The 18,321-nt window shown below is 31.8% G+C and overlaps 1 protein-coding gene across 2 annotated transcripts in view; it reads left to right on the forward strand.

Annotated features, from left to right (window-relative positions):
- Positions 1–336: 336 nt before the first annotated feature.
- The window catches only part of LOC110991551 (transcription factor HNF-4 homolog), a 34,368-nt gene continuing 16,383 nt past the window's right edge, over positions 337–18,321 (forward strand). Inside the window, exon 1 of one of the 2 annotated variants that reach the window (XM_022256947.2) lies at positions 337–730. In XM_022256947.2, coding sequence (XP_022112639.2) covers positions 634–730 — 97 coding nt within the window. In that variant the 5' untranslated portion in view covers positions 337–633. Of the gene's footprint in view, positions 731–15,092; positions 15,246–18,321 lie in introns of those variants that run through there. The other variant, XM_022256956.2, reaches the window with a different exon arrangement.

The raw sequence follows: 18,321 nt of genomic DNA on the forward strand, positions 1-18,321 counted from the left end.
TATGGTACATTTAATGTAATACATTTTTTTATTGGAATTGAGCCAATGCCAAAGGGTATCGAAGGTTCGACTCTCGCCATGGAACTCAACGTGTATAATATATAATAATCGTTTGGATAAAATCATACTTGGATTGGTAACGGTATCTTTATACAACCATATTTTGTCAACAATCTCTAAATTAATAATACTTTTATAGTATTCGAAACTTTTATCTACACATGCCAATGATTATCGTAAATAAGCACGAATGTATAGATTAAAATTACCTACATATATAAAGGTGATAATATGATATAAAGCTTTAAAAGTGAAGTCTATGCCGTAACCTATGTATTAAGAATATATACGATTTCACAGATTATTGCATAGTGTTACAACGAGCACAGTTCTTATCTATATAAAATTGTACAACTGTTTAATAAGTAAACTGTGTGTTAAATTGCATTGGCTTATTTATAGTGAAGACTGCGGAATCAGCTGTGCGCGAGTCGAATCGAGTTTACGAGCGGCGCGCACGCCGCTGCTACGCGCCTTTATTTTTTATCATAAAGTTTAAGTTGTTTAGTGTAATTAGTTGTTACTAGTATGTGTTTCTGAACTGAACCGAGAGTTAAGTGAATAAGTGACAAAATGCGGAGCGAACTTCTCTCACCCACGGAGCTGGAGGGGACCGACTACCTCCTCTCCTCAACAATCCGGCTGGAGGACAGCTTTCTGCAAATACTTGGTAAGTACACTTGAATAAATATTCAAACTATTTGAATAGGATATGAATATTTACGAAAACGGCGGAGTCACTACGGTCATTTAAGTTTTAACCCAAGGTTATTTGATTTACATATTGTGATCACTGAACTAGCATTTTAAGGCTGAGTTCTAAGAGTATTTAGCTTATCTACGTAGGTACTACATTTACTGACTTGCCGTATTATTGTCTGCTATCTGACCCTGGCTAATAGATAGCTATTAACCCAAACAACGCTAGAATCATTTATGGTACGGATAGGTTTAATACGTTCAATGATTAACATACAAAGTTTTTACAATACCTACGACTCGGTTCGAAGAATGCAAATCAAAAGTTTTTTGTAGTAAAACTTATATAAATTACACACATTTTCGTAATTTTCACCATTGAATAACTTGTTAACTTGTTCACGGTGCTTGTACGTACGTACCTACACACATACGAACTGCACACACGTATTTGAAGGTAAACAAGATTCAATGTTTTTTACTAAAACATAAAAATATGAATATCATGTTGACGTAAATAAAGTTTAAGTAATTGAATACGTACAAAATAAGTAATATTAATTTAACTTAGGTGAAAGTTTATATACCCTTGGTAAGCCACGTTATATTTAGTAAATACGTTTTTTAATATTTGAACTGGAAAAAATACGCGCGACCCGTTTTTATCATAATATTTATTTATAATAAAAGGTTTGTGGGTATTACATAGAAAGCAATAATACTGATTTTGCATCTTTAACAGGCAAACACCGCAGCAGCTTTATACTTAATAACTATTGCTAATCAAACTCCTTACAAACTATATATATACAGTCAAATTATTTTTAAATTAGCCAAATTATTAGAAAATGTTTTGAGTAAGGGGTCAATTTTAAGAATTATCAGCTAACACATATGATGTTTCATTAGATTAACAATGATTATTAAACATATACAGAAATCTTAGGCCAAGACCTAAAAAAGTAGCGCACTGATCTATTATTTTATGATTCTTATACATCCTAGGAATAGCAGATTTACATTCTAGGACGGTTCTATGAATGGCAAAAGATTTAAAAGGAAATCGAGGAATCATTTTGCGAGTTTATTTTGTGAGAAAAGGGGGAATATTATCGATGTGGCTTTTGATTACTGTATATTTATAACAGACAAGAACGCTAGATTTACCTATAACACATAAATATCCCGGCCATATATGCCTGTGTGTATGCGATATACTCAAAAACTATCAAATAATGTAAGGTTTTATATATTTACTAAAATATAATGTTGATTGTGGAAAAGTTCGCAAAAACAACTTCCGAAAAAACAGGAAAGCATGAGAATAATAAAGTTATTAAATCAACGTTAAATACACTTTTAATGCAACCAAGTACTGAGTTGTTAAAAGTAAATAATAATATTACTTAGTAACTGGCAAAAACATACTTAGATTTACCTCAAATAATTGCAGATTTAATAAAATATACTCTTGGCTTATGAGGTACTTGTGATACAATTACCTGAATTAAGTACACGTTGCTTTTTATGATTATCTTAATAGTATAAATATTTTTATTTGTATGTATTGTAATTGCAACTTCTTTGATACCGAAAATCCTATCGGGATTTGCATGCTGTGATATAGCAGGCTACTAGATTGCAAGTAAGTTGCATGAATCTGGTTAGCGTTATGCAGTTCCCATGCCATTTCACACATGTATATCATATTCCTAGTAAATTTCATAACTCTTTGATTTTCCTTGTTGTAGCCCGTGTTATGTTTAAGAGCATTAATAAAATAAAAAATAAATATTTTATATGCAAATTAGGGCACTGTGACAGATGCGTATTTAAAAAAGTTCGTTTGATTTGTATAGCGATACTATTTTATCTCGTTTATAAATAACCCATCTTCAAGTGCAAAATAAATAAGACTTTATTGCACTAGTCGCGTATTATGTTACGTCTTTACTTAGTTGAATTGATCAATAATTACTTCCGTCTACTATAGTCTAAATTTAGATATTTAAACAATGAGCTATAGGTACATTGTTAGGCGCATTTTTTTAAAAAACGGGTAGGAGATAAATTTTCAGAGGTCGCTTAAGAATTGGTATGCCGTTTCTTGAAGGCCCCTGAGTCGGTTCGGAAATACTTTTGTGGGTACCTGGTTCCATATAGTGGTAATGACCGTCATAAAATGCTTAAAATAATTCTCAGTTGGGGAATGACGGCCTGCCCATTTCAATTGTTAAAATGTATCTATGGGACTAAAAACTTATATAACTGTGTGTTTATAAAACAAACGAAAACAGGCAAGATGCCTTCCTAATTGCAGAGGGCTAAAGTGTGTTGCCAGTCTCTTTGAGAATTGGTACGCTCTTTTTACGGCCACTCAAAAACTATACAACGTTTTTTTGTATCACTAACAGTGTGATGAAGGAAGGTGTCAAATGTATAATTCACTATGGCTTTAGTAAATTGACTGGTATGTAATTCGCAAAATTTTGTTATAAAACGTGAAATGTGAATCACGGTCGGATACAAGAAGGTACCGACATTGTTGAACCAACTTGCAGAAGAAGCAATTCCGAACCGATAAGAATTCGGGGCCTTTATGAAAAGAGCGTACCATTACCTAAAAGGTCATAAGCAGGATATCTCTGGACGTCTATGGGCAATGTCGGCGTCCATGCGTCGGGTTGTCTCTCTACCTAAAATATGGCGAGGGGGCCGATGGCTGGCCATGCGTCATACTCGTAAACGGGTGCTACTTGTGGTGACTGGTCGTACTTGAATTCGTGTATGCGGTGATAGGTATATGTTGTTTCTACTACGTATTTGCGTGTTGTTCTCACGAGTATGTATGTGCATTATAGCATATTTCACCATGCCTCCTGCTGATAGAGGACAAATCTTTGTTTTTCATTTATTTTATTATTCTTTTTTACTCTTTATCATATGGAACATGGTGTAATGGTTGCAGCTCCTTACAAATATTGTGTAAAAGAAAAAACTTGGCGATTAAAAAGAGTGGCGGAGAGTTTATTTCCAGCTCTTCTCTTCCCTTGATTTGAGAACTGGCAGTAAATTTAAAATTAGAAGCATTTAATGTATATTTCTTTTTTTGACGTTCATAAGTGTACATTATGTTACCTACATGAACAAATGATTTTGAATTTTGAATTTTAGTGGTTATTGGCTATCTACAAATATATTGGGGCTTCTAAACGGGCCATGTTTTGCTGCAATTGATGGCTGCACTATTGGCAACTAATTGCCCGGCCATCTTTCTCTCATCTTCATCAATTTTGAGGAGGTGGTGAGGATAAGTCTGAATATTGACTTTGTGAAGTACCAGCTTCACCTCTGCTATTAATATGAGGACTCTGTGTAGATGTAGATGAAGCTCGAGTTCTGTACATTGTCATATCACATTCAAACAGTATTTGCATGATTTTTAATTCGGCCTGCGAACGCGTGTAATCGTCATATTTTCTCAGTTTGCTGGCAACATGCTCTCCGAAAGCAGCATATTCGTTTTTATTATCGCCAGCATCGCGTATAATATTTTGAGCCTTTTCAAATATTGGATCTATAGTCCTGGACCTTTTAGTATGTGGTTTTAGAGTAGTAGCGACAGCTTCCAAAGAGTCAGTTGTTTCTGATTCTACGACTTCACGCGGGCCAGCACTGATGTCAGTGTGTGTAGTTTCAGTCGCCTGTGAATGCATGAAATTGTTAGTATATCTTTAAGCATTTTTCAGATACCGTCAGGAGTCACACAATGGAAACAAGTTGCAAAGATTTCGAGGATCGTTGGAATTTCCCTCACTGTTTGGATGAACTAGATGGCAAACATATCGCAATTACCTGTCCGCCGAACAGTGGCAGCAGTTTTATAGCATAGTGCTATTTGCTGTAACAGATGCACGTTACAATTTTTTATATGTACATCCTGGAGTTCAAGGAAGTAAATCTGATGGGGGAGTTTTTAGACATACAGCTTTTGGGAAAGCACTTCTGCGTCAAACTCTTAACATTCTACATCCTGAATCCCTCCCCGGCCGTGAAATGTTAACACTGTAGGTATATTTTCCTGGCAGACGATGCATTTCCCTTAACAGAGAATATTTGCAAGCCCTATACGTTAGATTTGAACATTGGATCTCCTTAACGTGTATGTAACGTAACGTAACGGTAACGGTAACTACAGAATATCTCGAGCACGCCGTATTGTAGAAAACTTTTCCGTATAAGCTGGGGCGAGTAGTATGGCAAGATAAATATTTAGAAGGAACGAGTTCAAGATAACTTAACATTCAGTAACATAACATAGCATTCAGAGGGAAGAAGTTCAATTTATCAATCCATTTAATACAGAGATATGTGTATTTTTTATGTCTTAAATACTTTATTAAAGATACTTACGTTAGAAGTTGAATTTTCATTATCTAATCCAATATTCGCGGTATTTTGATTAAAGAGGAACGATATTGCATCGTAAGCAAACCACTTTACTGTTTTATCACCAGCACTACCACTTTTCTTCTTTTTCTCCTCATTATTTGCGTACGTTCTTAGGCTTCTGAATTTTTTGTAAGCCTCGTTGCTTGTTATGCCAAACCTTTCAGCGATTTCATGCCATGCATGTTTTTTAGCATATCTGTCTTTGTATTTGTCGGTTTTTATATCCCACAACTCAGGGTGCAAATGTACTTCATTTATAAAATCAGTAATTGTCTCTTTAGACCAGATAGTAGTCATTTTTAAGTAGTTGTCAAAATGCAGAAGATCGCAAAACACAGAATATAGCAACAGGCACACTTCACTCATAGCAAACTTCATGGTACGTAGAAAAGGATACCCTGTGCCATAACAAAGAGAGTGACTGAAACAACAATAGATTCGATAGCCGATCGTCCGGCAACCCCTCGTGGCAATATCGCCATAAGTGGCTATACAAAACATGTGTTGCAGCGATCAATTGCAGCAAAACATGGCCCGTTTAGAAGCCCCATAATATATTATATATGCAAACGAGCAGGCAGTTTGCAATGTTGCAATATTTTATATAATTAATATATATACATATATTTATAAATATTATTCGATTCAATCGAAATCAATACAACTTATTTTATTTACAATTAAATGTTTATTATTTATCTAGGCTTAAGATTTCATATCAGAGTAAACTATCTTATTATTAAATGATATCTAAATTACGCTTTCGAAAAATATGATATTTTAGATAACTATCATTTGAGGGAGGTAGGTACCTATCTGACTTAATATTTTATTAATGAGTCAACTTCACTCTTAATAGAAGTTATTATAATTTTATTTAGGTATGAAATGATCCTTTATTTTTTTAACTACGTCGTCGGACAAATACTATTTAATGTTGTCTTGAAGAAATCGCTTTTAGCAATAAGACCGCCCATTTACATTCATATTCTACTTTTATATAATTTTTCTTATGTTTCGTGTTTACTAACTAATCTAAGCGTACGATCAACCAGGCGAAATTAGAGAATTGTCACTAAATTCATTTAACACTCTCGCTAAACATAAATTAACCAATATAGCTTTTTATAAATTTAACGATTATTATTGAAATGATCCTAATCCTTGGGATTGATTTCAGTTCAAAAAATTTGACTCAAAACTTAGCGAATACAACGAGTGGCGGAGAGTTTCTTGCCTGTTCTATTGCCCGCACTACGCCCTTGACTTGTGAATTTGTAAGTAAATGTAAATTTAGAATCAATTTAACATCTTTTCTGTTGACGTTCATAAGTATGTGTGTGAGTTACAGTTTGAGTTTGAGTTTAATTTGTGATATTAATAATTGTATAATTATTTAGATAAAATCTCTTAGTGGATTTAGTGAAATTAAAACATGTATTCCAGATTTACAAGACCTTTTAACTTCCCAATTACATAAATATACGAGTATAAAACCGAGACTATCTATTTACGACTATCTATATCATCTATCACTAGTGCAGGGTTTCATAGCTATTTCACTTTAAATGAATAACAATAGGTATTTTTGTTTCTTTAAATGAATTACAAAGAGCAAAATTATCAGATACATATAAAAGTTGCAATAAGAAACATGTTTTTATTACAGATTGGTTATTTCAATGTTGTATATTAATTACATGTGTTTCGTTCCACTAATTAGTCCGTTTTCTTGATATAATTTTATACTTATTTAAATTAAATGGACTCAATACTCGAAGTAAGAATAACCAAAAATATGCACATTTTTAGCTTCAGAATATTAAAATTATTGTAATAAAATCGGTACTGGAAAGGCGTTAAAGGGAAGCAGAAAGTTCCCGAGGAAAAAACAACAAAAAAATTATCAACAGGACGCAACAATGTTGCAGAAGATTTATGTACAGGAGACACACACATTAGAAATTAATCAGTTGCACCATTTTAAATAGCTCTGCCTTTTTTAATCAAACTATGTACAAACATTACAACAGCGAAAAAAGTTACTATTCCTCAGCCAAAATTAACCTTTTGAAAAGGGCACACTATGCATTTAAATATGTACTTAACGAACTTCATATATTAACGGACATATTTAATTATCCGTCAAGCGAACTGTCAGTTTGCTTATGCCAGTTCCTTTAATGGTAGAAATTGTTAGTGTGCATTTTTAATCTTTAATGATAAATGTTGTGTTGTTTTTCTGTATGTAATTGTGTGTAGATGTATTTATAAGTGTAAATATGTACGTACAAGCTGCACTGGAGTGACGTAATGGCAATTTATTTGTTTAAGTAAATAAACATTCGACAATAGACAAAGAGTAGGTTAGTTAAAATAATTACATTAATATGAATCTGGAGGTACTACCTATATCTTTGTTTATTATTGACATTATGTATAAAAACATCATTAAATCCGGGTCATCGTGCGACGTTATCTGTAGCTTTCTGTTATCTATGTTTGAGTCATAAGGTTTTGAATCGCATGAGTTTTTAAACGTAAATTCCTTGATAAATGTTCTAACATAAACGAAATGCTACCAAGTTGAAGATGTCGCTAGATTGGTAGTACCAGTATGATAATTAGAAAACTTGTTTAAATAATATTTATTTTCTTAATTGATGTCTTATATCTATGTATAGCACAAGAAGGTGTGAAGGTATATCTCGCATATGCATCCTATCCTTCATTACGTTTTTAATGTGTACGAAGTAGAAAGTCTCAAAATGATCCATTTAATTATCTTTTGATAAATTGTATAATTTTCAAATATGTATAATAATATTTTATCTAGAAAACGATTGTGTAACGACTGATTTCCCGCCTTTCTCGGATCGATTAGATAAAATTTACAATCATGTATTAATTTTTAAATTTCGTAATCTATATTTTTATTTTTATGATTTTATTCTTATAACAAAAATTTTGATGTTTTGTAGTTAACATGATGTAACTATTTGGTTTTTCGAGAACAGAAAAACTGCCGTCAGTAATGGCGGCAAACACAAGTAGCATCCAACGTGCGGCCTCTGCGCTATTTCCCAAGGGATCCCCTTCAAATTAGTCTTCCGGTGATACATCTCTGTGGTAATCTTGTGACCTGTTTATATAGTGTTATTTAATGTAACTTTGGTTGCAAGAAAGACCTTGAGAAATTGTCGTAAACATACAACAATTTGCTAGATATATATACTTAATCATAACTGCAAATAAAATTGTTTATGGTATATTATCTCATTAAATGCTGAAAATATTTTTTTTCTAAAGTCTGACTAATAAGTTTGCGTTTTCATATAATTAACGTGGGAAAACGATTTGACAATGGTCCTAAAATTTGACAATGACAAAAACCTAGGCATATTAACTATTAGATTATGAAATTCAATGTTGAAAAATGCAGTAAGAAGATAAAGTTAAAAAATATGATTAACGTTTGTTGCATGTCATCAAATTATTCATTTTCAATTTAATTACATAATTACAAAATTGATACTCATAATTCACACAGTATAAAACGACTTAACTACTAGAGGAGGTCATTCATCGCAACAAGGTCATGAATAACTCATACACAACATATTTATCGTTTTGACGAAAACTATCACGCTTATAGTATAGTTCATATTTATAGTGTTGACACAGTGACCCTGCTATACACAATTTTTTGTACACACACGAGTTGGGAGATAGCACATATCGGATTGGGTCTATCAATATCATTTCTCATAATACACTCTATCGCCCAACTTATTACATACATGGTAACATCTGACATAGCAAGAGAACTGAAAAGTTATAAAAATAATCCCTGTTGTTAAGTATCGTATTATACAACTGCTTAATACATATATATGTAGCCAATGCTTGACAGATTAACAAATAATATTTTGTTGTTAAAATTAATAGTCTAATGTCGTCGCTAGAAACGTTTAATAAGCTTTCTAATAAACGGCATAAAAACTGGTATTTCTTTAGTTGCCATGTATGTTGCTTCCATCAAAATCAGTTTTCTTTTAGTATAAGATAATATATAATAATATTCTATTCTAGTTTAGACTAGAATTTACGTCTGTCATCGACTTATCTGAATAATACATTCAAATTGCTACAAAGTGATTGGTTGTTACTGTTTTATTATTAAAAGGGAATGCAAGCATGTGGCAATGCTGCCAATAGATCATACATAACCTATGCCAACGAACACTATGGTAAAATTTTTAGAGTGCTAAACTTAGCACTATTGAACTATGTTAAACATAGTAAGTATAGCCATATGTCCACAATAAACACATGTGGCGCTTCAAACTTTTAGCTCTGGTCAATTTTTTCTCAGTTTCGGAATCCTTTGTTTTTTTCTAATAGGCAAAGGTTCTGTGCGTAGTATTACGACTTTTTGGTGAGGGAGTATTATTATGCACATAGACAAAACGAACCTATGACTTTTGGCAAAGAGAGACTCCACGTTGAACCAGCCGAACACTGCTCAAAACTGGTCCTTGTACATAAAAATGGTATCGGATATGGGTTTCAATACCTACTCCTAAATACTTTTATTTATTTATTTATTAATTTTATTTATTTATTTATTTTATAAAAACACTCCTGCCCTAAATTGACTAGAGTGAATATTAAGTTATTAAAATTTACAGACGAAAACAAACATATGAAATGAAATAGGAAAAAACCAAATATAATAAAAATACAAGAAATTACGAACACATTTACATTGTTGCGAGCCTACCAATTCGTAAAAGGCCGGAAACGCACTTGCGAGCGTTCTGGCAATGTTCATTCAACATCAGTTTATCATCACAAACCAGTCTTCTGACCGTTTGCCTCCTATTACTATGTTTGCAACAATAACCATTATACATAATTCAGTCAATTTGAATAAAATCATAACTACAAGTCGCTGCCTGGCGCCTTCATTGTATAATTTGTATGAATAAGAAAAGCAAGTCAGGAATATGAAAAGCATACTATTATTTAATTCAAGTTTGTATTTAACATAAACCGAATTTATTAACCTTCAAAGGTCAATGATAAATAATCAGATTATTTATCGTTAAGCATAGCTCTAATAAATGCTTTTAAGTAAACAGTACAGGTTAATAAACACCTGTATTTACTACTACCGAATCCAACAGTCAGTACACACGTTTTATATACAAAAAATATCTAATACTGTAAATCCCGACTACACCTTACCACACAAAAATGAATTTCATCAAAATCCGTCCAGTCGTTTAGAAATTTAATTACATGCAAAGTAAATAACCTACATACCGACTGCAGAGCTACCTGCCAGGCTAATTTGGGAATCTAACCCATCCAGGGCGCCATCCTCAAACAAAACAAAAGCCGTTTAAGAGGAGTTTAGTGACATACACACGTACAGAATAATAAAATTATATATACAGGGCGTCCTAAAGTAATGGGACATGAAGGGAAACCTTCCTTTAATATCGTAGATAGGGTATTTTACTGAAAGAAAACTTTATGTTATTTTTAAAAGTTAGGAATTAATAGTTAAAGTTAGTAAAATAAATAGTCGGAGAGGAGCAGATTTTTTAAATGACCGTTTTCCTAATTGGATTGGCACGAATAGGCCCTGGACCTTACACCATTGGATTTCTTCTTTTAGGGGGATTCGTGAAAGATATGCTGTAAATAAAGCGATACGAGAACGTGGGCGTCCTATAACTTTGGGACGCCCTGTATAAAGATAATGGCGTGGGGTGGTAAATATTTTCGCTTGGTATATGTAAAAATCATGAATTACTTAAATTGGTAAACTAAAACAAAAACAATGACTCATCGGAAAAATACAAAAATTTCGAATATTAAGTAGATTTGAACAAGATCTGGATTGAAGACCAAGGATTACTTGGCGAAGCGTTGGCCTGCCTCAACCTAGTCAAATGACCTGGTGAGTATGGCTGGAGAGCGGGTCTGGTTGTACAGGATATGTCCACGTACGACCATTTGAATAACCAATTTTTTTGTGAAGTAGGTTTCGTTGTTGGGTTATAAATAGTGTATCTAACACGACTTAATTTAAATATAATACCAACTTAAAACATAATTGGTACTTAAAAGCTGAAATATTCTTAGTACATCTTTGAAATAAAACGTACTCGCGTTTTGCCTTTTCCTTCAAATATGTATATATCTTCAAGAGATTTTGTTAGGAACACGCAATAATGTTTCTACGTCTTGACTTAGGGACAGTTGAACCACTCTACAATTACTACATATTTTTAATAAATGGTTGGAAATCAACTTTTCTATGAAATGCTATGGGCCCTACACGAAAATAGCGTACCAATTCTTAAAATGCCGGCAACGCACTGGCCCCGCAGTCCCCTGGCATTGATGGGTGGCGTGTTACTTAACATTTGGTGAAACTCTGGCTCTGCGTTTAAAATTACGTCAAATAAATACGTTACTGGATACGAACTTGTAAACGCGGCTCGAAATCTCATTATTGACTTTCAAAGCTCTTAGCTTTTAAATAAGTCAGGTTTAAATGATATCTGGTAGCCTTTAAAACCCACTGAAATATCCATCACACCTTTGTGATGCCTCTTTATATTATCATATAATTATTCAGAGCAGAATTGATACAGAGTGGTCAAACGCGATTTAAAATATACGTCTTTATCGTGAGTCATAATAAACTGTTTTTAATGGCGGCGACGCTAGAATGTTAAGCCTCACCTGCTAGGGCTTAAAACTAATACTTAATTTTCTTTCACACTGAGTTAATAAGTAATAATTGTATTCTGGTTCTTTAAATCTTGCCAATGTTGATGTTTACCTCCCTGAACTATTAGCTTATGACAGGTGTACAATATGTGGAAGGTATGAATGGATCGCGTCAATGCAACGTCACCTAGTTTCAATTATGTTGGTGTCATTGAACGACAGCGTTTTCGCTCTGCCAAGACATCTTTGCCAAGTGACGTTGCGAGATACAATGTGTGAACTAGATGTGCAACCACAATGTTGCGGATCATGCATCATTATATAATTCATTGATGACAAAGGCAACTTCTTGTTTAATAAAAAATTACTACTTTAGTCTATATTGCACTCGCGAGCCCTCTGGCATTGAGGGTGTCCATGGGCGGCGGTATCACTTAACATCAGGTGAGCCTCCTGCCCGTTTGCCCCCTGTTCTATAAAAAAAAAAAAAAAAAAATGACACTGGTCCACCCATGCTAAAAGCAGAAATTTTACATGCGTTAAAATGGCTTAAATGGGCAGAACCCAAGGTTCGGATAACATCCCAAATCCTAATAGAGGTCGTTAAGCTCCTGGAAAAAGATAACATAGACTTACTGACACGATTATTCAAACACATTTGTAACACTGGTGACTTCCCAACTGAGTGGTTAAGATTTACATTTAATACCTACCCTCCCGAAAAAGAAAAATTAGTACTTTCATTACTTTAATCGACATATTACATCATATCGTATCGGATACTGTAATCGTATCTATAATATGTAATCGTAATCGTAGGGGATACCTGGTAGGTATGCTGTTTCAGTTAAGGCATAGTGACCACCCCAGAATGTAGGGTTATCGATTCAAAACTCTTGGATACTTTAAAACTACTAGATATATTAAGAAAATACAAATCGATAATAAACCCTACGTAATTTCCCTGTTCTACTTCTAACTCTAGTTTTATCTTATTTCTGCTCCACATTTCTATATAGCCATTGAACTTAATAATCCAATGTTGATCCATCCCTTATCCTTTATTTCTCTTGGCCTCAGAGAAAATCATTTTCTTTGTGCATTTCCTTCGCCTGTGATTTTTTGAAGTTAAAGCAAAGTAAAAAGAAGTGTTATTGCGTACATATGGAAATATCTGATGTATCACTACCGGGGCTGAAGTCACGACCTCAATCTGTAAAATTTAGTGTGTGTTAAACTGTATGAAAATATCACCATAAGACATAGACATAATAAAGTAGGAAACCCCGTGCTCTACAATTATTATAAGACTAAACTAAACTAAATAATAACTAACTTTATTCATTACCCTCTATAGCAACTAAGTTTTAATAAATCATAAGCCATTTTGTTTTAATTACTTAAGTAAAAACTCATAATCATTAAGATTAGATACAATTTGAAATAGAATTTTTTATCGATAATTCACAAGAATTAGGACAAGTAACACTTGAAAAACGTTCCGTAGGTGACTTATTTATCATTTATTACAACAGTATTATTTAACCCAAATAGCAGAGTCATGTAGTAATTACAATGAGCAAGACGATCGTGATTTAGCTGTTCTTTTCACTGTCACTGTGATTTTAAATGAATAAAAAAAAATACAATATTTCTGGACCGAAAACATCAATAAATTTCATCATTAGCGCGAGTTTAAAAATATCGGTTAAATATAATAGTAGGTACTACACGTAATTAAATTGTATATTTTTACATAAAACGTTAAGCAGTCTCCCGGAAAATATTTAGAACTAAACGGTTGCGCATCATTCGAATATTCGAATTTAATAAGTCATCAAATATGAGCAGTCAGATCAATACCCTATGGTATTTTTTTAATGCATATAATGTGATACTCTGTGTGTCGTATACTTTCGTCAAAAGTGTCGTTGTAGGGGTTGTACTATTGTGATTAATAGGTTCATTATTATTATTAATTTCTTTATTTAACTGAAGAATATAATAAAATCATAATACATTAGAATACCGCTGCGGTGTCTATAACACATGATGTACCGTATATATAAATATAGGAGAAAATGCAACCCCACAACAAGAAATGACTTGTTTAATAATCATATTTTTGCATGGTATATAGTGAGAAATAAGTACTTAACCAAAAATGAAACATCATATCATTTACCTACCAAGTAATTTAAGTTATCTTTCCAAGATTATACAGATTCCGGTGTTAAGTTTTAAGTTCAGTCACTAGGCTAAAGCACTTTTTATTCTATGTTCCACTTCAAAACGGTATCGGAATTGCAGCTCACCAATTTCACCAGGAAATTTTCAGGGCTGGACCAACATGACACACTTATTAAGTATTCTAACGTCTAGGTATTCCATGGTCAAAAGTACCTAAGTCGTAAATCAAAACTGAATGATAAATCCGTCAGACAAATAAATAGATTCTGGATGTGTTCCAGTGTCCATTTCGTGTATTGACATACCAGTATAGATCTACATACATATATTAATTATTATTGATAACCTTTAGTATTTATATAAAGCAAGAGAATGGTCGAATCAGTAGGGTTGAACCTTTGCACCTATTTACTAAAATAAAAGTATAATTTTAATAGTACAGCACTTGAACGATCTTATGTTATTAACTCATAGTACATAACGCAAAAGTTCACATTTTATTCAGCTCTAAATATTACAAATGTTACATACCTACTAAGCCTAATTCTATTAAGGTACCTACTTACCTAATTTAAATCAAACATTTTGTACCAACATATCTATATTTATATGATTATTATTTTTCCAGAAATCATACTTGTTATAGTCAAAAGGCTGAATTGTATCTTTTACTTATAAATATGATTTCTCCTTCGAACTGTGAATAAAATCGAACTTACAATATAATAAAATGTGTAGCGAGTCTTGATTGATTACTTTGCCATCTATTGGCGATAGAACGTTTGCGTTATATATATTGTATTATTATAAACTTATGATAGATGGCGTTAATATAATTATCTTCTAGCGCAGTCAAGTTAAAAGTCAATTTGACATAAATTGATTTCATAAAAACTGTCAAACTTGAATGAACGTGACAGATATCTATTATTTTCAATATTCTACAAACTCCTTTCAACTTGTATAGGATTTTTTTAACTTCCAACTATTTTAAAAGTTTAGAATATTGTTTTATAATATTTGAATTTTATTTATTATGAAATTACATTAAAGTAAAGTGTTTTAGTGCAAAAATATGGGATTGTGCGACGAAGGTATGTTGAATTATTAACTACGTCATTGTCCACTCGTAAACAAGTCTATTATCTCGACATAATTAAAGCTGTTGCATTTCCTTTACGTAAACTTTGTGGAAGATTTTCAACTTTATGTACCTTATGAGAATGTAATTTTTTCTAACTAAGTTACCATAACTAGTTGTAGTGATTACTGGATATGGTTGATATCAACAATGCGCCAGTTTTGTAGAATAATAACATTATAAGAAGTATAGATTGAGGAGTTATTGGTTAATGACTCTAGAAGCCCCAAGGCGGAACTTACACACGGTTGACCTCAAATAGGATTTGTTAGCTTATCATATTGAAAAATTGTATTTGGCCTAATTACCTATAACATTTAAGATTAAATTTTCCTAATTCAGTTAATGATTTAAACTTAAATACCATACTTGTAAAATAGTTATCAATTTATAACCATTTGTTCTTCAGATTAATATCTTGTATCAGAAAAAACAAACAAAAGAGTTTCTTGAGTTTCTGTTTGGAGGCTTATCTCATTGTGTGACTAAAATTAAAGGATTATGGCCAAGTCAGTTTATTCATTTTTTAATTGACAAGCAACATAGTAATATATTTTCTTATTAATACACAACTCTATGATATAAAATTACATGTAATAAGCAGTGTCCCAGCTCTGTAATTGCTGTCATGGCTGTGCTATTTAAGAAGGCAATTAGTATCAATTGCAAAGCAAAATAAGAATTGCATACTGATCTATTGTTATTTAAAATCAATCTAAAAGTTGCAAAAAATATAACATGTCAGCTTAGAATATTTAAAAATTAGACAAATTATACTTGCTACAATAAATATAGGTTAGTAATAAAATCATACAGATAAAAATCAATGTCATCAAGATATGACTATCATTATATTCAAATGATTACTAATTTAAATGTTTCCTTATGTTGTCAAACTGCCGAACAAAAGTATATATTCGATTTAGGAGTGCTTAGTGTTTAAATTTTTAATATTTTTATAGAATAATAAATAAAATCAACATAATTTAAATTATATAATAAATTGAAGTGAAATTATATGATAATCTATTAATTAATTCTTATGTATCAATAGCTTCATTATTTATTTAACATGTTTTGAACTTTCTGAAAAATACAAGAAACATTTAAAACTGTTCTTATTAATATTCTAAAATAATAATTTCTTTTAGAAACTAAATACAATATTATTAAAATAAAACAGGTGAATGTAGCGTAACAGAAGTAGCTAAAGCCATTCTGAAGTATAGACTTTTTGTTACCTAACCATATACCTTTATTTTATATCCCAAAATAGGTGTGAGGTCTCAACTCAAAATGTACTTTAGATGACATAAATCAGGTAATTTTCCTCAGAATTATTAATCAACTAAGTCATACAGAGATTTATATAATTAGAATTCTGGCTTAACAATAAAACCACAAATTCCACTTGTGTTTCTTACTCATAGATAATAGTGAGTAATAACTTATATTTTGTAAAAATAACATTTAATTTCCTACCTCTTTACTTTTCAAAAATATTGTATATTATTATAATGTTTTGCTTTTCGTTTAATGATTGTAATGTATCAGTATTTTTATCAAATATGGAAAAAATTGTCTGTCTTATTTTAATTGAGACAAAATAATATAATTCAAGATTTATAAGACATCGGACCATATTATGTCACCATATTCTATGTCACCATTTGTTAAAATGTGTTCAGTTTAAGAGAGTTCCAGCTTATTTGAGCTGTAGTACTCAAATATAGCACGAAAATTTCTACATCTTTTTCATTTATTTATTTTCATTCACAAAATTATAATAATAATTGGCACTAATTTTTTTTTGGGTAGGTTTTTGTTTTTAATTTTTTTTTTATAGACCAAGTGGCAAACGGGCAGGGGGCTCACCTGATGTTAAGTGATACCGCCGCCCATGGACACTCAATGCCAGAGGGCTCGCGAGTGCGTTGTCGGCCTTTTAAGAATTGGTACGCTTTTTTCTTGAAGGACCCTAAGTCGAATTGGTTCGGAAATACTTCAGTGGGCAGCTGGTTCCACAAAGTGGTGGTGCGCAGCAAAAATTTTTTATCAATAAAAAAAACACCAACATAAACACCTTAGTGGATGCCGGTTTTAATTTTTCTGCAAGTCATCGTGACTCTAGATTTTCTGTTTTGATAAAAATATCCTGCAGATAAGATAGTAGTATACATATGTTACTATGCCTGAGCAAAAATAAAACAACAATTGTAACATTTTTCTGTTGGTTTTTCAGTCCAATTTTGTACACATTGTTGAAAAACTGAAAGTTGTGTTATTCCTATACCAAAGTTCTCACTCAATTTAAACACATTTTGTTCTTACAACAGCAATGGTACCTAGAACTGGTTTGTCATATATAATAATACATTGTTTCCTCATAACAAATAACAATGCCCAAAGTACGGTTTTTTTTTAAAAGAAATTGCAAATCATGATGACTTTGCTATATTAATGAAGAATATTACAAAATGCAGATTTGTAATTATTCAATACTTAGCTAGCTTTATTACTATTTTGCTACATAACTGTCATATGTTTGACATTACCTGAATGTTTTTTTAATGCAGTTTTATCCATTTACATAAAATAACGTATTGTAAAGATTGATATTGAAAATATTGAAAATGACCTAATAAAAGTTTAAAAAAAAATGTTGTGCTATATAACCTATTAACTCTAGACCTCAGTTTGATGCGGTTTTTTAAATAGATAGAGTGATTGAAGAGGAAGGATTATATGTATAATAAATCAATAAATAGTGGAGAAATACTATTTATTTTTGAAGTTTCTAATGTGATGTCGTAAATAAAAAAGTGTATATGTATATATTAGATACATTTTTTCATTAAATAATTACATTAACATTCTTATAAAAATAAAAATAGCCGCTTAAAAGGTACATGTGGTATAGATGCTAGTCTAAATATATCAATTATAATTAAACATTACGGTAATAAGTTTGTAAACTACCTATTTATTTTTTCGATTTAACGTGACAAAATGGAGTATTACACTACACT

This window comes from Pieris rapae, chromosome 3 (assembly GCF_905147795.1).
Source record: "Pieris rapae chromosome 3, ilPieRapa1.1, whole genome shotgun sequence".
Classification (NCBI taxonomy): Eukaryota; Metazoa; Arthropoda; class Insecta; order Lepidoptera; family Pieridae; genus Pieris; species Pieris rapae.